This window comes from Lepidochelys kempii, chromosome 2 (assembly GCF_965140285.1).
Source record: "Lepidochelys kempii isolate rLepKem1 chromosome 2, rLepKem1.hap1, whole genome shotgun sequence".
Lineage (NCBI taxonomy): Eukaryota > Metazoa > Chordata > Testudines > Cheloniidae > Lepidochelys > Lepidochelys kempii.
The window spans coordinates 49,835,015-49,855,533 of NC_136381.1; the positions used below are offsets into that span (position 1 = coordinate 49,835,015).

Genomic DNA, 20,519 nt, shown 5'->3' on the forward strand with positions numbered 1-20,519 from the left:
TGCTCCCTGATTAGATGATAGAAGAATAATGAAGAGCAACTGGCACGACTCCAGTAGGAAGACTTTGACAAATAATTACTCATTCTAAAACTCATGAAAATGTTGGGATTCACCAACATTTTTAGAAATTAGCTGGTTTTAGTCTGAATAATATGATGCCATGAGTAGCCGTGGAATGAACTTGCCCCATTTAGTTCTTAAAATATCTTCACCTCTTTTTAGAATGATTCAACCAATTCTAAAACCCAGTTTCACTAGAACTAGGACTTGGCTAACTTTAACTTTAAATTTAAATAATATAATGAATGAGGATGGGCTTAATGGTCTGTAGTCACTGAACAGTATCTGCTGGTGATACCAGAGATAAAAGGCAGAGGTGTCCGGAAAAAATTATCTGTTTTCTGCATTCTGCCTGTCCCCTAGAGGATTGATCCTGCATCCCTTAATTACCCATGTGAGTAAGGGATGTAGGATCCCTGTGATGAAGCTGAGAAACCTAACACCACCAAAAAATGGGTAAAAGAGAGCCACCCATCTGTACCTACAGCCAATGCCAGGACTGGAGGGAGAAGAAAAGGAAAGAACCTGGCTCAGTTCTGGGCTGACTGGGCAAAAGGTAGAAGTTAGCTGCCTTCCTATATGAAGAGACCATCACTAGGAGCCTGATGGCTGGGGACAGCCTCCAGGGAAGAAGCACTGAATCCCTAACCAAGGGAAACTGCTACGGAGATGGAGGTGCACCTAGGATCTGAGTGAACTGTGTGACTGAGATACTGTGGGGTTAGGCCCCATCAATCTTACTGCTGCCCTGCCCGGAGGGACCTGAAGCATGTCAGAACGCTGCAAAAAATCCACAAGTGGCCACTACTTGAACTGAGCCATTATAGTCCAAACAGACTGTAGAGGCCACGCCCCAAACAGAATGACAGAGGTCGGAGGTAGCCCCGGGCAATGGACTTAGACTCTCTACTGGGAGGTCCCTGTTCGGGCATTGCTTCACAGAGGGCCCTGGTGGGGAGGGAGGGAGAAAGAGAGGGAGGGTCCAGGTCCACCTACCACACCTCCTTAAGAACTAAGGTACCTCTGCCAGAGAAGCAAGGGGCGGGAAGTCAGGTGTGCCAGCCACTAGACAATCTGACCCTCAGAGCACCCTCTTTATTTAAAGAGTTTAAAATGATTTGTAACTATCTGGCATTGCTGTTGAAGCATGGGTGTCAGTGAACCTGAAAAGCTAAAAGGATATTTGTACTGTCCACACACATGGTAGCTGCTGCCTAGATGGACGATGATGATAATAACAACACAATTTGTAATTCAATATTAATGATCAGAAAATACATTATAAATTTTAATACAGTACTCGATACTAACAAAATGAAAATACAAATGAAACTTTAAATGTGTATTTACTATGTTCAAATCTGGAAGAGCAGCATTGGTTTCTGTCTCACAGGGCTGGTCCAGTTCCCCACTCAAGGTGAACAGGGTCACAGCACCACTCAGGTCTGGCCTCATGGTCCCTCTGTTGTGACCGAAGGGTTGCCGGACCTATTTTCAGTGAGTGGTGCTGTGACCTCACGTGCCAGCTTGCAACACCACTTGGTTTGGGACCCCTCTCAAATGGAGGCCTGGGGCAAACTGCCCTGGCCCCCAACTGTTACCCTTGCCACAGTTGCCAACTTTCATGGGGTAAATAAGCACCCCGATTTTCATAATAAGCCAAAAATCAAGCTCATCCCATTTCAAAACAAGGCCAAAACAAGCCAATTCCTAAGAACTCCAACACTCTATGTAACTAGATCCTTCTGGCGTGCAGTCTGGGACTGTGGTGGGCCCGCTGTGCGCCCCTGACTCTCTCCCGCCCTTTGCCCCTGCTTGCCCCCCTTGCCTCTGCTTGCCAGGAGCCAATAAAAAAAAAAAAAGCAACAAGCAACAAGCTACAAGCCAAAAACTTAAGCCAACAAGCAACTCACAAGCCAGTTATGCCAAAAACAAACCCCGAGGTTTTTTGTGGGTTTGGCATGTCTGCACTGCATGTGTGTGGCTGAGAGTGCCACAGTGCTCCGGAGTTCTCTCCTCCCATGAGTTTTCCTTCAGGAACTCCTGATACATTACAATTTCCTCTCCCCAGAGTTCTTTCCCTGCCTCAGCTCCCTGGTCCCACCACTGGCACTCATCTTATGGTATATGTTTAGGAATTAGTAATAGACACTCCCAAGAATAGGTCTCTGTATCCTGTGCAACTGTGTTTCCTCAGCTACTGCATTTATGGTATCTGTCTGTATGTGCATCTGGTGAACCCTGTGTAAGGGAGTGTTTGCCAATTCTGTATCATGTATGTTGAAAGGAAACCGCTACCAAAACAGCAGAGAACCCTGAAGAAAACCGTGTCTTCAACACCACACTTCAGGTCCCAAGCTACAACCTGTTTTTGTTTTTAATTGAGTAAGCCCTCTTTTTGCAACATACCACTACTTGCTCTGCTTTGCCATCCAGTTGCTGCTATAGGAAGGAATTATCCTCTCTAGCATTGCCTGTTACTGTACTCAGGAGAGGCTCTGGATGGAGAAGCCAAAAAGGTGTCAGAGCCCTGAAAACACTCTACTTCTTGTGAAGCCCAAGAAGCTTTATAAGTAGCAGGAGAAATTCAACATGTTTTCCTATGACCGCAACAAAATAGGCTTTTTGTCAAGGACAGTGAGCAGCAAAGCTGGAGCAAGAGGCCCTCTTGTATAGATGGGACCAGGATCCTTATCTGCAGAGGGTTACTGCTACTGATTTGATATTAACCCAGAGCATAAAAATACTACTTACATACTGCTTCCAGAGAAACAGTAATGGAAAGGTAGTCTTGGGTAACAGAAGTGAAGGAGACAGAGAAAAAGAGAAGGGCAAATGGAATAACCAGGAGAGGGAAAAGTGATCTCATGCTCTATTGCCTCTCTCAATTATGAAGTGCAACATAACTAATGATTTTAAGGTCAGAGAGCTGAAGAGGGATTTCTTAGGGTGTTCATTCAGTCAGTTTGTCGCTAATCAAAGTTAATGGAATTAGAAAAAGCTTTCCTTGCCCAAAGTATTAGTACGTGTGTGTGTGTGTGTGTAATGGAAATAATCAGGGAAACATTGGGGCAATACTACTGTTATTTAAACTGCAGCTGAGTGTAACAATAAATAAGATGTAATCTCTATGCAGACAGAGACAAGATGAGACTACCAGCACACTGAGAGAGGCAGTAATTGGAAATGGAGCTGCACCCTTTCTATCCAACTCTCAGTAATCTCAGATTTTCAGGAAGATCCTCAAGCAAAGAGCTCTGTATGAACCAGTATGAGAGTCAGTGCTGTGGGTGGATGAGGTGATTATTTAAGAATCTTAATTAGCCTGATAGGAAACAGAGAATATTAAATCTTAAATCTTGTGGAAAGCTACTGGGAAAATTGTGTATCCAGTAAAGCTCTTTTAAAGTATAGCACAGTGGTTTGCAAATTTTTCCATACGAGGACCCTCATTCTGTATTAGCCTCCTGCCCAGTTATCTGGGATCTAGCTACACCTCCTTCCCATTTAGCAATAAGTGAAATGCAGGGCCATGGTGAACCCCTTGACATCCGAATGTGACAAATCCCCCCCCCCCACCCACACACACGTTGCTGCTATACAAAATGGAAAACTTAATCTCTTCCACTTTTTTTAGGCGGTGCCCTGTATTTAAGGTAACTGTTGTCTCCTGGGCAGAATAAATTCCAAGCACAGAGCCTGAAGTGATTTTCAGCCAAAGATACAGTTGCTGCCTTGCAAAGAGGGAGCTCTATATAGGTTAGAATTATTATATTCAAGTGTGTAGTCCCTCCTCTCACCATCCACGTGGTCCTGAGAACATTACTCACGCTGAGCAGCTGGCCCACATGTAAGAATGCGACGAAGGGCTGCTGAATTTGCTAAGTTTTTAACTATTAATTTTAAAAGCTGCCCTCTCCCTCACTCTGGTTATCCTCCATTTTTCTCTTCGCAAGGAAAGTATTTTCCCCATTGACAGCTACAAGCTGAAGCGGAGCATCAGGGATAGTGGACTCCCCCTTCCCATCAGCCAGTCAGGGGTTAAGGTTTTGTGCCATTGTTATCAAAATAATCTTGCTGTGCTGCCATGGCATTCTTATTCTGCTTCATGCTGTGTGTATTAAAGCTTGTTCAAGGAATTAATGAACTCGAACGAAAGAACCTCTACTGAGCACCTTAGAAAACAGAAATATCCGGTTGGAATATTAATCAAAGGAAATAGCTAATTCATATAGGGCCTGATTGCTCCTTCTCATCGGAATTAAAAATCTGCAAAACTTCGTCTGGAAGAGTTTTCTCCACATAGTTCTGAGGGGTGAAATTTGCACTGCCCTCCAACCTTGAAATCAACAGGAAGCTTTTTCCCCAGAACTCGAAAATCTCTGGGGCACCTAGATGATCTACAGGAGACCTTGTACCTCAGAACTGGCTTTGGGACCCTCCCTTTTTAGCTCTTAGGTAAAATGTCTCCATTTGGACTGCAATGCAGCCAGGGCTTCCTCGGCTGGTGGTCCATAACATAGAGGCAAGCAGCAGAAAGTTAACATAGACAGGCTCAGACTGCATTAATTCTTATCTGAATGCCCAGTGGGACTCAAATGGGGTGCGGGTCTGAGAAGGTGAGGATAATTCACATATTCCCCCAGCCTTCCCTTTTTCTGTTCCCTGCCCAGGTGTAGTTCCCCGGACTCCCAGAGCTTTCTCCGTGGGCTCTTGGACAGGAAGGAATGGTACAGGAGAGAAAACTAAATCCCTGAACCATGAAGCCAGGAGCAGATCTGCACCAAAATACTAGAGAGACATTCCCTACTTTTTTTTTTATTAGCAGTCATGAGGGATATTTGCAAAAGTCACTGGAGAAGGGAATGCAAAATTAAAATAAAGATTATTTAGGAGGATGGACCGTTCATACAGTAAATGAATAAACAGGTTACATTTAGCCAACACTAAACATGATACTTAAGTTTCAGCACAGATTATTATATATCCCTCTAAGGCAAATGAGATGGAGGTATAATTCCATTTCTGAGCTGTGTCCTATATCTAAACTACAGTCTGGGGATGAAATACCTATGTCTTAGAAATGTACAAAAAATTGCAAAGGATTGGTTAAAATTATGCTGTGTATGCAAGATTTTGTTGTGTGTTTATTTAATCCAGAAGTTTGCATTATAAATAATGTTGAAAGATTTTATATTAAGCAAGCATCAAATAAAATTTATAGAAATAGCTTTGCCAGTAGCGAGAATAAGGATTTTATGTAGTTTGACAGTACTGTAAGGAAATAATAGATATGTAAGGGGGGAAATTTACAGCAGGACTTGGCATTGCTTTTTTAAAAGTATCTGAAAATAATTCCAATTTTTGTAGCATGAAATTTTTCCAGAATTTAGTCACATACACTGGGGGACAGCACTGCGAGCTTCATCATCCCATTTAATCAAAGTTTCCTCACTTGGTTCTAGAGGGACCTCTCCTGGACCATGATTCAAGAAAGCACGTCTTTTCAGGACAACACCTAACTATGTGTTTTCCTGAACTGGGATCCTACTGAGGACAGGGTAGCTCATTCAGGTGATGGGGTCTCTGCTAAGATTGTCAAAAAATGTGTCAATTAGTGCCAATTTTGTTTGTGATTTTTCATAAGAGGACAATTATACACTATGTAAATTCTCATCTGCACATGGAGTTTAACTTTCCAGAATAAATTTCAAAGAAGATAATGCTAAAGCGGAACAAGGCCCTCTTTTTCTGGAATACGAATGTCCAGACATGGAGTTATTTAGGAATAACTATTGTGCATTAAACTCAGACACATATCTTAATCCAAATTAACTTTCATGTGTAGACAACCCCTAATAAACTCTGACCACCAACTCATTTCACATCCCAGCCCATCCCAACCCTAGCCCACTTTCCCCATCTCCAGATCATCCCTCTTCCACATGTGTAACGTTTATCACAAATGACTAAGCTTGAAAAAAATCTGAAAAATTAGCACTCTGGATTTGATTTTTTTAAACATCTACACAAAAGGAGGAGAAATAGCTTGACTCTCAGCTGACAAGATGTTTAAAGCGAATGGATTTTCAATCACTGTGAAAAGCTGCTGCCTGCTTATTAAGTAAACCTATTCTGTGCAGCTGGCAGAGACTGAAAGACATAAAAAGAATCAGCTGTATTTCTCTCTCTTCCTGTCATGACCCTTCTGAATGGAACCCAAATGTGACATATTAAATGGCAGCAAATAAGGCACACATTTTTAGCAGTAAGGGTAATTAATCATTGTAACAATTTACCCAGGGTTGTGGTGGAAATTTTTTAATCAAGACTGGATGTTTTTCTAAAAAATAATATGCTCTAGTTCAAGCAGGAATTAATTCTGGGAAGTTCTGTGGCCTCTGTAATAAAGGAGGTCTGGCTAGATGAGCACAGTGGTCCCTTCTGGTGGGGAATAATCACATCTTCTTTGTTCAGGAGATGTAGGGACTATGACCCACATGTACTCCAGGTGTGCAAATTGCCCCAGGAGTGTGGTGAGGGGCAAAGAAGAAATGGGCATCGTTCTCCTATACCTTTGCCTGTGGAAATGGCCACCCTTGGAAAGGAAAATAAACACCACACCATTCTAAGGACTTGTCTGCATGGAGACACTCAGGACAGTTCATCCAAATTAATTTTCAAAGCGGGTTAAGGTAAACAGAATAAAGGCTTTGTCTACATGATGTGATAATGTGCACTACAGGTGTATGATTTCTAAAGCACCTCATGTATTGTGTGCTCATTGGTCCACACAGATCCTGCTGGCACACGCAAAAACTTCTCTAGTGCTTGAAACAGTGGTGTGAAAGTCCACCAGTGAACTTCTACTGCACACCAGCAAGGTCTACCCAGACCAATTAGTGCACAACACATTAGTGTGTTTTAGAAGTCGCACGCTGTAGTGCACATTGCTGCACTATGTAACAAGTCCCATGGCTACTGTTATTCTGAATAAGGCCTGGTCTACACTAGGAAATTAGGTCAGAATAACTACTTCACTCAGGGGGTGAACAGTTAAACCAACCAAACCCCTGGTGTAGACAGCACTAGGTTGATGGGAGAATTCCCCTGTTGACATAGCTACCTCCTCTCGGGGAGGTGGATTACCAATGTTGATGGGAGAAGCCCTCCTGTCAGTGTAGGAAGTGTCTTCACTGAAACACTAAAACAGCACAGCTGCAGCGTTTTAACTGTAGACAAGCCCAAAGAGTGTCCTCAGAGGGGCTTACGGTGCTTTAACTACACGTCTTTAAATTTACACCTTTAGTTAATTCAGATTAATTTTTCTGAGTGTATACAATCCGTGAGTCTCTGTCTATGCTCACCGTAGCTCCCACTGGGGCAGTACAGCTCCTCATCACTTCTACACACGTCTAATTAGCCTTTGGCATTTAGGTTGCTACATTTAATATTGCTTTGCATAGCATGCACACATACAAACGCACAAAATCAATCATGAAGATCCCTATTGATCATTAGCCTAGACACTGCAATAATGATAATAAAAAAGTATAATTATCATTCGCTAGCAGTAAAATGATAAGGTGCAAGCAAGTCTCCACTGCACAGTGGAGATAAACTAAAAACTCACCTGCAGAAGCAAATCATCTGTAAGCAACGGAAATTAATTTAGACAGCTGCTTTGGCCTATTCTAAATGTAAGGGGCATTACAGGGTACACGTGCTATTCTAATTAAGGTTGAGTCAGCAGCTCTATTACAAGCACTTAATGTAGTTTCAGGAGTTTATGGCTTCAACTGTCATTCTGGGCTGAAACTTGAAATCCAACATCTCAGCATGGGAGCAAAGCCTCTGAACAAGTTAAAACAAAAATCAGTTTGCAATTAGGTGGAGTAAATCCCTGACACAGCACTAAGAAGGAGACCTGTTTGCTCAGACCTGTGACTCAGCAAGTCTGTTTCTTCTTCCTGGCTACGTAGGAATGGCAAAAGGCAAGTATATAGGCAAGGAAGTTACAGATGAGGGAAGTTTTTGCATTCTGACATATGATAATTACAACTGAGGAAAACAAGGATGTGCCCCAGACAAACCTCTGCACAGTTCTGCATAGAGCCTGGGTTTCATTGTTCAGATTATCCTTCCTGGGAAGCAGCTAGTTTGAGCAGCAAAAAATCACAGAGTTGTTATACTGTGTTGGGGGTAAATTGACTCTACAGAGCGGTAGCTAAAAACAAATGCAGTATTGTCAACCCCAAACATTCAAAAATCATGAGATAGTCTCCCCAAATCATGTGATTATAAATGATTAATTATGAGATATTTTTCTTTATCTGCCTTCTGGTTTTTGAGCCTCTACAGTACAACTATGCCAAGTTTTAATTTTTTTCTACAACCACAAGGGACATAAACTTTTTTTTTTTTAATGAAAACAGAGATTTTCATCTAATCCCCTGATTTCAGAAGCTGGGGCTTTGAGAAAAAAAATGGTAATTGAAAAATTGCGAGAATTAGCCACACAAATTGGTGAAATAATAATTCATTTGGTCATTTCCAGTGCAAAAGCAAGAACAAATTTAAAAAAGCATTTTATTCACTTTAGACATTTCTGAGTGCCTAAGGAAAAAACAAATTAAATTATATGTCAAAAGTAAAAAAAGAGAAAAAAGTATGCAATTAATTCAAGATACGACCAAACAAATCTTAGTTACTTTATATGGCAGAAACGAAGAAAGATTAGGCATAATCTGGCATATGTTGATGCATGTAATTTTATTCATGCAACAGTCCCATTTTCATCATTGAGACAACTCATATGAGTTCAGTTATTCGTGGACAGAAATGTCTGAGGAATATGGTCCCTATTTTCACTACATTTTTGACTCCATAACTCACATGTTTCTCTGGTTTGCTTTTATTTTATATATACCCGTTATGGAGCATTTCTTGACTCCTTGGTTTTATACTATGGTTTGGAAGTTACGGATCATTTATGTGCTCAGATTAGCTCTTACCTGACTACTTTGCATCAGGACCCTTTGCCTGGTTGTATATATTCTTAGCAGTATACAATACTACAGTTTTGAGGACTGAGAACCAAGGAGAAAGCATGAGGGAATGAGAAGAGACCAAGAAGACAGAATTGGATAGAATAAAACAAGGAGAGTGAAGTGGAAAGAAGAAAGAGAGAAAACAGTGTGTTAGAGCAGATTTAGAGAAAAGTGATACTGATACAGGGAAGACAGACTAAGAAGAGTGCAGCTGTGACTCAAAAATACAATACTAATACTTACCTTTATGATATACAAACAAAGGTGCATTTACCAAGTGAGTACTGTTTTCCAGAATACAACATATTTAAAAATAATGTTTTAAACAGATGAAGAATTGCTTGAATTAACAAAGTATGAAAATTGGTGACAGTGCATGTGAGGTTACAAGTTTTATAACTGTTTTAACACACATACCAATATACATATGGTTCATAAGCTTGAAAAAGATCTGATTTTATATTTTACAAATTTGAATGAAAAACAGCAATATTTACAAACAGTTTTATCAACTTAATTTTTTGCACTAGTAGTGACATTTTAAAAACAGCATGTTAATTGTATTGAAAATACTATCAAAATTCATACTAGATTAATAAATTTGGTAACATGAAATTCATATTAACTGATAGAACAACATCAAGACAACTAATACAACAGTTGTCTACAAGAGCATCATCTAACATATATGTAAAATCTCCTCTGTTCATTTCAGTTATTCAGCAAAGACAAAACATTTTTTGTCATGTTTGAGTGGAAGGAGAAATCAATGACTGCTGACATTTATTGACTAAAATCTATGCTTTCCAACCTTAGGTTTAGTAATGAATGACTGTTTAAATGAGAGAATTTAACATTTCAACATTTTATATTTCATTGGTCTAATGGGGTCAACAATATTGTATAATGGTTAAAAATATATAGATATATATACATATATAAACATACTCACCCAACAGACAGGAAAGGTTCTTTTGAATCAAGTCTGTTAAGTAAATAACAGATATTTAAAAATATATATATATACACATATTATATTGTATAGCATTTAAAATATGGACTTAAAAGGCTCTAATCGATCTATTGCACTTTATATGGTGATAATGCACAATCTGGCAGCAATAGCAGAGCATCAAAGTTCTGATCCAACTCCCATTGAAATCAGTTAGTTACAAGACTCCCAATGACTTCAGCTGGCAGAATGTTTACAAAGCTGCAAACTAGAGGCCTGATCCAAACTAAACCCACTTCAGGGTGCATTTCACAGGACGGACACTTGACTTGATAAGCAGTGTAACAGGAGCATTTTCATCCCACTCATATGTTCCCCCTCCCATGCTGCCTACTTCCATGTGAAATCAAATTCTTTTTCTCCTATGCTCCAGTTCAGGAAGATACTTTACTACTAAAAACTGAGTCTTGCATGGACATGTGAGTTGCCCATGTGACTCCAAAACTCCATCTTGGAGCTAGACTTTGCATAGGAGAGAGGAGGGGGTCTCCACCCACAAGAGAAAGTCTATTTAAGCCCGTGGGAGACCCCTCCATTTTGTCTTCAGCTGGCTCAAGAGATAGCCTCTCCGCCCCCAAGGATACCTGAAAGAAACTGGAACAAAGGACAGTAACTACAGGGGGTGTGAGTAATTGCTGGACCCAGACTAGAAGGAGACTAGTCTGTAAAAGGAAGCTTACTGGAATTCCTCTGAGGGTGAGGTTTTATCTGTATTCCGTTTTCTTAGACATAGACTTGCGTGTTCTATTTTATTTTGCTTGGTAATTCACTTTGTTCTGTCTGTTACTACCTGGAACCACTTAAATCCTACTTTATGTATTTAATAAAATCACTTTTTACTTATTAATTAACCCAGAGTATGTATTAATACTTGGGGTGGGGGTGGGGGGCAAACAGCGGTGCATACCTCTCTATCAGTGTTATAGAGGGCGAACAATTTATGAGTTTACCCTGTATTAGCTTTATACAAGGTAAAACAGATTTATTTGGGGTTTGGACCCCATTGGGAGTTGGGCATCTGAGTGTTAAAGAGAGGAACACTTCTTAAGCTGCTTTCAGTTTAAGCCTACAGCTGTTAGGGGACGTGGTTCAGACCTGGGTCTGGGTTTGGAGCAGGCTGGCAGGTCTGGCTCAAACCAGGCAGGGCACTGGTCTGGTTTTGTGAGTGGATGTATATCATACCCCATAAGTCCCCAGCTGGGAGGGCAGGGAAAGCAGGGGCGGAAGTAGTCATGGCACATCAGGTGGCAGCCCCAAGGGGGTTTCTGTGATCCAACCTGTCACACATGCTATCTCCCTTGCCTTGTTATGCCACGTATCATCCATTTTGTAGAATGTCATCACCCTTTTAGCTCAGGCACTTCTGGCAGATGTGTCATGATAGTTTTGGTGTCCATAACATTAACTGGGTGTGAATGTGAATGAAGGGCCTTGTGAAGAGGGGTTAAAAGAAAAACTCTACAGACCTATTTTGAGATCTTAGGTGATATATAAGTGGTATATAGAGTACATGTAGGCCCTCTGTACAAGGGTGAATTTCATTTGAAAGAGAGCACTACAAAGAATAAAAGATAAAAAGCAAAACAAACTCTATAAAATATTCGTCAGCGTCTTTTTAATAATGATGATAGCCAAAGAGAAATGGTGGCATGTCTCTGGAATTGAACACCTTAACTACTACAAAACCCCACAAAAATCCAACCACACTAAACAAAAATACTACAAAATAATGTATTTCTCAAAATCTATTCTCTCCCCACCCCACAATTTTATTAGGTACATGATATAGTAAAGATTTAGTCAAAACAAAACTAGGTTTAGTACAAACGTTTATAATAATCTAGCCAGAAGTTTGTTTTTAAACATGTATTCATCTTAGCACATTCTAAAGACAGTCAACTTCAAGTATTACGTTTAATTTTAATAATGTTCATCAACTTTTGCAAAGCATTTAATTATCAGGAAGAGGTTTCTAAAATTACTGGTGGGAATGCTTAAGCACCTGTCTTGCTCTTGACTGTTGGATGCAATATACTTGAAATATAGTTTCCTGGGACTGAAACCTAAGTTTTTAATGCAACTTTCACACATGTGCTTTAAGTAAGGGTGAGTAGATGCCAGAAACCCATCACAATGTATTTTCTGTGCATGTTTCTCCCTCCTCTCTAGCACTTAAGAATAGAGTCATTTGTCTCCACGGCAGCGTCTGCCCTTTTCAAGGGACTGGGTGGCCCTGTGTTGATGTATTTGTGAGTGGATATATATCATACCCCAGGAAAGATACTACAGTGTAAGACTGCATTACCTTTACTGCAGAACACCCTGGACAGTCACTAGTGCCTGTCAAGTTCTATGCCAAGCTGACAGGAAGCAGGATGGTCAGTGGGGGCCTCCATATAGATGGCCGTGGCTTCCTCCCAGAGGATCCATATTTTGGGGGTGTGCCCTGTGGCTCCATCTGTAAGGTGCAAGTCCTGTTCCCATTATGAATAAAACAGGTAGAAACTCTGTGATGATCCTTACAGAGTTTCCTTTTCCCTTATCATCCCTCCAGTGGGTTTTTCCACGCAAGGGGGTTATCCAGCCCTCATAAGAATCTCATAAGTTTTGGCCTCTGATATTTTCTTCATAATAGTAAAGATGAAAGAGAACTGAAAGCACATCTGTGTTTTTGTGCAGTCTTACAGCAACAATTTTGTCATGAGGAGAGCTCTGGGACATCAGTGTTCTGATGAAGGACATAATCTGGTGGGTATAATACACAAAGGAAATGTTTGAGGTAATGTTCTCTGGATAAAATACTGCAATTAAAAATCTATTTGAAATTCATTCTCAAGATGGAATTCCATTTGCTTTAACTGTGCTGGCCTAAGTTTGACCCGCCTCTATATATTTGACTAAATGCTTTTAGATAATATGCAGCATTATTTTAAATTAGTTCAAGTGTTTCAGGTAATAAGGGAATACAATCATCCATTGGCCTTTTATTTTAACAGGTAATTCAGTGCATACAAATTAATATAAAGGGCTCTAAAACTGCAATTCAATGTAAAAGAATATACTACATGTCCTTTAGTGGCAGTATTTATCTATCCATGTTATCAATTATTACTTCCTTCCCAGCGACTCAGAACCCAAAATTCCTCAGAGTTTTAAAGTATTTTATATAGCTAAGAGTGACGCATCCTAAAAGGTAATCCTGGGTTGCTGCAGAAGAAGTTGAGATATTTCTTCAGCAGACAATCTATTAGAAGAGGAATGTTTGCGCTTAAGAAGAAAAAAAAGGATCAAACCCTAAAAGAATGCAGGGATACTGAAATAAATAAATACATAAATACAATAATATTTTTAAAATAATGCAGTAACAGTAATGACACAATGAAATGATATATTTTATAACCTATGATTTGTTGCTATCTCTAAAATCTGGGTGCTAGAACCTTTCTGATTTGCAATGTTTTTATCGCCCATAACCTGCAGTGCTCAGGGGGGAAAAATGTCTAATGAAAGGGAATCTCAATAGCACATATACACTTTTTTTAATACATTGCATGATTCTTGGCCTATTTTCAGTTGGCCTATTGGCACAACTAACTTGATACCATGTGCATCCAATGATACCTTTGTCATGCAGTAGATGTACTATTCCAAAGTTTCTAAAAAAAATCATACACATTGTACTATAAAAACTAGAATAATGCAATACATGTCAACAGTCTCTACAACAACTATCTCTACAATATGTCAACAAATCACATATAGGGGACTGGAAAAACCTGAGGTAAACTCTAAACCTTTAACCTTAGCATAATTGTTCTAGTTAAGATTACAGGCAAGATGCCTTTTTATATCTGGGACACAACTCAACATACATAAATCAATTTCATTTCAGGCTAAACCATCCCCTCTCTCCTTCCCAAAATCTATTTACAGGAAATTTGGATACATCATTGACAACATCATTGTTGTAGATAGGCAAACAGAATTCAGCTAAGTGGTCCTCTAAGATAACTCATTTGGAATCAATATATGCTTAGTGCTGATGATTCATCATTCATAGCTAAGGTGTGGACAAAAACCAGTCATGTTGTATTTCTGTTTGCTACCTTATTCTGCTACCTCAAGTGTGACAAAACAGTCTACTCTGGACCAAACAAAGCAAAGTTCAGAAACTAAGACCAAGATTTCCAAAAATGACTCCCGATTTTGTACATCAAACTTGAGAACAAATTTCAGAGGGTAGGTAACTCAGCACTTTCTGAAAATAAGGCCCCTTTAGGGTAGTACTGTCTCAGAAAATGGAGTTTGACTCTATTGTTGATGTCAGCTTGTCTGGATTTACAGCCTGAAAATACTGATTCCATTATACCTAACGCCAGCAGCCACATTGCAGTTGGCATGCATAGCTTTCTGCTGCTTTAGTAGAGTCTGTTATGTCCTTGAGGTGGCGAAAAGGCTTCTGAAAGCCTTTTCCTGATACTTCTATAGAACATCTAGCAATACAGGAAGTAGTATAGCACCAAAGAGAACATAAAACTATACAAGAGCTTCTTCCAAAACCATAGAGGATACTCTAAAATACATCATTCAGTGGAGCATGCTTACACTTACATCATGTTCCAACTAGGACCCTGACTTTGCAAATAATGATATGCAAATTGGCCAAGAGAAGGCTAAAATGTATGTCACTTGCTGATATAGGGTGGCTGTTGATGTGCAAAACCAGGCAAATGGCTCTTAGGTCTGTGATACGCTATATAGGGTTTAAACTTAGTTCTTCCTCCTCCTCTTCCTTTTGCTTTAGGGCAACTGCAACAGTACTGTGATCTGGAGGATTTGAACAGTTAATTCCTCTGATAGGAATCTAACAGTTCAATTTTATATGCTATTAATGTCAGAAAGTTTTGCTAGTCAAAAAGCATTTTGAACTTCAGTCACTTCATGGATTGGCTGTGTTGTTTTATGGTATATTTCTTGATTGATTTGGTTGACTTATTTACGTGTCAAACATATCTGTCCTTGTGCATTCTGTCTGTTTTAGAAGCAGAGATTTAACAAAAATAGATGTTAAATCACAGAAAATTGAGCTTTGCAACTATTGTTGTTTGCTCATCGATGATCCTTTAAGTTGATGGTTGATGGACAAGGACAAGTTACCACAAGCGCAGGCTAGAAATTTTTCATCTAAACTTTTTTTTTAATGCAATTTTTGTAAAAATCAACACATTTAGAAAAACATATAGACTTTGATTAAAATTTCCAAGGCCAAAAGATTTTTTGAAGCAAAAATATTTTTGTTTTGGAAAATTTTCATAAGAACATAAGAATGGCCATATTGGGTCAGACCAAAGGTCCATCTAAGCCCAGTATCCTGTCTTCTGACAGTGGCCAATGCCAGGTGCCCCAGAGGGGATGAACAGAACAGGTAATCATTTCAATTTGAATTTTATTTTATTTGGGGGATTTTCATTTTTAGACTATTTTTATTATTTTACATTATTTCATGTGGATATTGCACTACTAGTAGTGACATGCCATCATATAAAATAATATAAAAAGATTTTAAAAACAGAAATTAAATTTCAAACTAAAAAACTAAAATTCTAAACTGAAATTCTGAAATTTTCCAAAACGAAAATTTTCTGAAATGGATTTTTTTCAGGAATTCAGTTTCATGGGACATTTTGAAAACAGTATTTTTTTCTTTCACCTTATTTCTATTTGGAACAAAAAAAATTTCAAAAAGTCAATATTTCCCGAAAAATGGAAATTTCAGTTTTTGACCAGCTCTAGTTACTACTCAAATGACCATTCAGAATATTTTTTGAATTAGTGCACCATTCATGGTTACTGGATCCTGGACCTGAGAAATCTTCATAATGAAAGTTTTGTGAAATCTGATGTTTTTCTTCAAAAAATTTTATTTTTGACAAATCAGCATTTTCTGATAAAAAACTTAACTGAAAAATTCCTGACCAGCCCTATTCTGGAAGGTTTTACATTCTCCTGTGGTTCCCATAAACAGCATTATAATGTTTGCAATTTGTATTACAGAGTATTTTCATATTCCTTGAAGCATTAACTACTGGTCTGTACCATAAGCAGAATACTGGACTAACTGCATTCAAGGTGTGATCTAGTATGGCTATTTAAGTTTTCAGGATGAAGATGAAGGGGGTACACGGAATGTTTGGCAGTCACAACATTTTTTACCAACATGTTAAATAATTTTAAAATCTTTCCCTTAGTGTAATGGGTAAAACTCTTGAAGCATTAAGTAAGTGCAGCATTTCATCTCTGTTAATTTTTCTCTGTGCTTTGTGCCATTAAGGTGAAATTTAAGGTGGTGACAGCTGTTTTAAAACAACAAAGAAATGAAGCATAATATTCTTTTCCCTATTAGCATAATAGAACAAATATTTTATTTGAATTTACACAAATCAAACATAAAAAAGCACCTTTGCCATATACTGAAAATACAAATACTAACGCAAACTAAAGTAAGCCAAATAGCTTCTCTAAAACGCGAAAGAAAACAGAAACCAAAACACTCCAGCCCCCAAATACCACCCCTTAATGCAACTCCTCCTTCTCCAAATGAGAATTAAACATTGGATAAAAGTAGCCCTGTGTATGCAAAATATATATGTTTGCCTTTGCTGAATATATGTAGGTTTGGAAGGATTACGTTTTTAATCACTAAATGTTGGTAAACATCTATTTGCAGGTAGGGCAGGGCAGGGCAAATCAGGCCTACAGCTGCTCCTTAATCATAGAATATCAGGTTGGAAGGGACCTCAGGAGGTCATCCAGTCCAACCCCCTGCTCAAAGTAGGACCAATCCCCAATTGAATCATCCCAGCCAGGGCTTTGTCAAGCCTGCCCTTAAAAACCTCTGAGGAAGGAGATTCTACCACTTCCCTAGGTAACCCATTCCAGTACTTCATCACCCTCCTAGTGAAATTTTTTTTCCTAATATCCAACCAAAACCTCCCTCACTGCAACTTCAGACCATTACTCGTTGTTCTTGTTGGATAGAAGGATGGGCTTTTGGTATAACAAAAGGAAGGAAGGAAGAAGGGGATTAGCTAACCCTTGCCACTCCTTGCCCCCACTTCACTAAAGGTGTGACCTGAATATCTGGCATGTAGAAAGGCTAAAAACAAAAAAGATCTGGGTCATATAAAGTTCATTTAACAATGTAACATTTTTGGGTAGGTAGAACAAAACATAATTTATGCTTAAGAGTTACCTAGCTTTCTGTACTATTAGACTAGGGGAGAATATTTTGTACCTGGACTTTAATGTTATTTCCTTTATATACCTATACATTATCAGTAACATTTGCTTTTATTTAAGACAACTTGCACTGGGAGCTGGATTCTATTTGGCGAAGATGAGGATTGACAAGTGCCTCAGAGAAAAACAGAGCTCTACACTCAGGAAAGGCAAGCTCAGATTTTATGGGTGATGGTCTGGTTGCATGGGCATGGCTGAAGGAGGATTGCCAGCCATCCACCCTAAACTGACAGAAAGGAGTATTAATAAAGTCCGTGTGACTGGGGAGACACAAAGAGCCTAAACTGAATTTGCTCTGCATACCACAAATGTATAATATTCTGCTCCACCCATCGCAAAACATGTCCCAGCCTCTATTACAAAACACATTAATTAACTCTAAGGGCATTCTTTTCTTTCAGAAGATGACACCCTCAACTTCAATTCCAATCACCTTTCTGTAAATAGAAAATTTGCTCATTTCAGTGTTCTCATTCTTCTAGTGAAAGGAAGCAAACTCTAGAGGAAAAAAGGCAACCCCATACCACTGCTGTCATTTTAAATCTGCTTATCTTGTCTGCTAATAGTTGCTAAATCCTGCAAAAAAACTGCTTCCCATCAACAGTAACAGTGTGGGAATAAAATATACTCAGCCATCTTTCTTAGGATTCTGTCTCTTGACTACTTCAATCATTTTTTGAAGAAAGTGGACATCAATTGACCACCTCCTACACTGAATCAGAGTATAACAAAGTCAACAAGCACTTGTCTAAAAATTTTTGGAATGAGTTCATCAGAGTAGGCTGAAGAAAATAGTGGTAACTGAGCTAATGCAAACGATCAGTACTACTTTGTTGCATGCCTGTTTATAGTCACGGATTGATGAAGGTTAATGCCTACATGCCTTTTGAGATTCCCCAGGGTAGAGGGTTACTCTTCCTTTCCCTCAGTGACACTGTGACAGGTTTTATGGACCTATGGAATATTTTTTATCCATTTTATAAATTGTATATGTATCCTTATGGGTTAGTGGCTGTATTTCTGATTCAGTGGGGGTTTAGGGGATACAGGATTTCCTGCTGGAACTAAAATCACTGGAGGGTAATCATTGCAAATCCCAAGGCAGCTAACAAGTGTGGAGAAGTCTCATAACCTGGAGGAAATGGCATATACTGTTTTGGTCTGATTGAAAAGGCCCAGCAAATAAAGAATTGAAAATTGTATATACTGACCGTTGTGATGTTTGGAGAGAGATCACTCTCCCCTGATCTGAAAACTCTCATGGAACTATTACCAAGAGAGTTAGACTTTATGGATAGGGCCTTCAGTACTTGAGAACCTGCCAAGGTTCCACATGGAAGATGGGTCACTCCTGGTAAGCTAGACACATGTATGAGCTATTGAATGTTTTCAAGACATGCTTTCTCTGTAATGCTTTTGTTCTGAATAAGTGGTATATTGCTTCATGTGAGCTGGTTGGTCACTAGTTAACCTTGTCATTGCTCCTGAGAGAACAGGACTGCTGCTGCTGAACTAAAGTAAAACCTGCTGAGATAAACACAATGAATTACAGCAGGGGTGGGCAAACTATGGCCCGCGGGCCATATCTGGCCTGCGAGCTGTTTTAAGCCGGCCTGTGAGGTCCCGCTGGGGCACCGGGTCGGGGCCGCAGCATGCGTCTTGGCCCCGCTCCAGCCAGGGAGTTGGGTCGGAGGCCGCACCACGTGGCTCAGCCCCGCTGTTGTGCTCCAGCTGGAGCATGGGGCAGGGGCCGCCCCACGCGTAGGAGCTGGAGAAGGGACATGCCACTGCTTCCGGGAGCCGCTTGAGGTAAGCGCTGCTCTGAGCCTGCGCCCTTGAGCCTCTCCCCATGCCCCAACCCCCTGCCCCAGCCCTGTTCCCCCTCCCACCCTCTGAACCCCTTGATCCCAGCATGGAGCACCCTCCTGCACCCCAAACTCCTCATCCCCAGCCCCAACCCAGAACTCGCACCCCCAACCAGAGCCCCCTCCGAAACCCCAATTTTGTGAGCATTCATGGCCCGCTATACAATTTCTATTTCCTGATGTGGCCCTCAGGCCAAAAAGCTTGCCAACCCCTGAATTACAGACATCTGTGGCCTAAATTCCTGTTCTGCAGGGAGAGGATTTCAGGATCCTGCCCCTAGAAAGGTGATGGCTAGAGGCCTGAAGCCTAAGTGGGGTGCCCTCAAGCAGGCCATGAAGGGGTCAGAAGGTGTAGTTACCTCAGCAACTGTGACAGACAGTACCAATAAAATAACTGGTGATATGCTGCACTGTCAAAATATGATTCATGTTTTCATGCTATGCCCTTGAATAATCTCACTTTGTAGGACTGGATTAAATAATACACACATTTTGACACCAGTAGATATTTTTAAACTGTTCATTTCCCAGAAGCCCTATAACCACATTACTCATCTTTATGAATCCATTTCTTACATCTGTTAGTAAATATCAATCTTTTATGATTCTTTTTATATTAACCTCTCATGATTTCTTGAACAGACATCCCTGAGTCTTTTCCGTGTTAGCCAGAGATGCTGGCTAAACTCTAATGTTAAAGAAGGTTTTACTCTGGAGAAATGAATGTCTTTATCCTCGTAGGCCTATACTTATCTACCCTGTTTTACTCTGAACTTTAGCTGAACCAAATGTGTTATCAATAATCTGAATTTTAGTTGGACTGTACTATGTTATTAAACAATGGATTGTATGTCCTTTTGTGATCGAATGAACCCCTACACACTGTTGTAATAATCTTTCTACAAAATGTGCCTTGTGAGATATCATTTGAAAACTAATAACTACTACTCAATAATAGCATGGTGAAATGTGTGTAGCAACATTATATGTAAAGATATAAACATTAATTGAAATTAGGTCTGAAATATGTTTACTAGACAAGTCTGGGTAAAGTAGTTTCTCAAAGGCAAAGGACAAGCTGACAACTCTAGCCAGATGTCATCACAGATGATGGACAATAACCTATCAAATGGCCATTCTTTGACAAGGGAGAGAGGTGGAAACAAAGAGATCTGCATCTTAGCAAACAATAGCATGAAAGCTCTTTCACCATGAGACTCAATGACTCCACCC

General features: G+C 39.8%; 1 protein-coding gene across 28 annotated transcripts in view; it reads right to left on the bottom strand.

Annotated features, from left to right (window-relative positions):
- Positions 1-20,519, bottom strand: part of RALYL (RALY RNA binding protein like) — a 614,199-nt gene that overhangs the window by 78,322 nt on the left and 515,358 nt on the right. For 26 of the 28 annotated variants that reach the window (XM_073330701.2, XM_078851494.1, XM_073330702.2 and 23 more), the window contains one exon: positions 10,063-10,095. The exons of the other annotated variants lie outside the window; for them this stretch is intronic. In XM_073330701.2, coding sequence (XP_073186802.1) covers positions 10,063-10,095 — 33 coding nt within the window. The remainder of the gene's footprint in view (positions 1-10,062; positions 10,096-20,519) is intronic. 28 annotated transcript variants of the gene reach the window in all.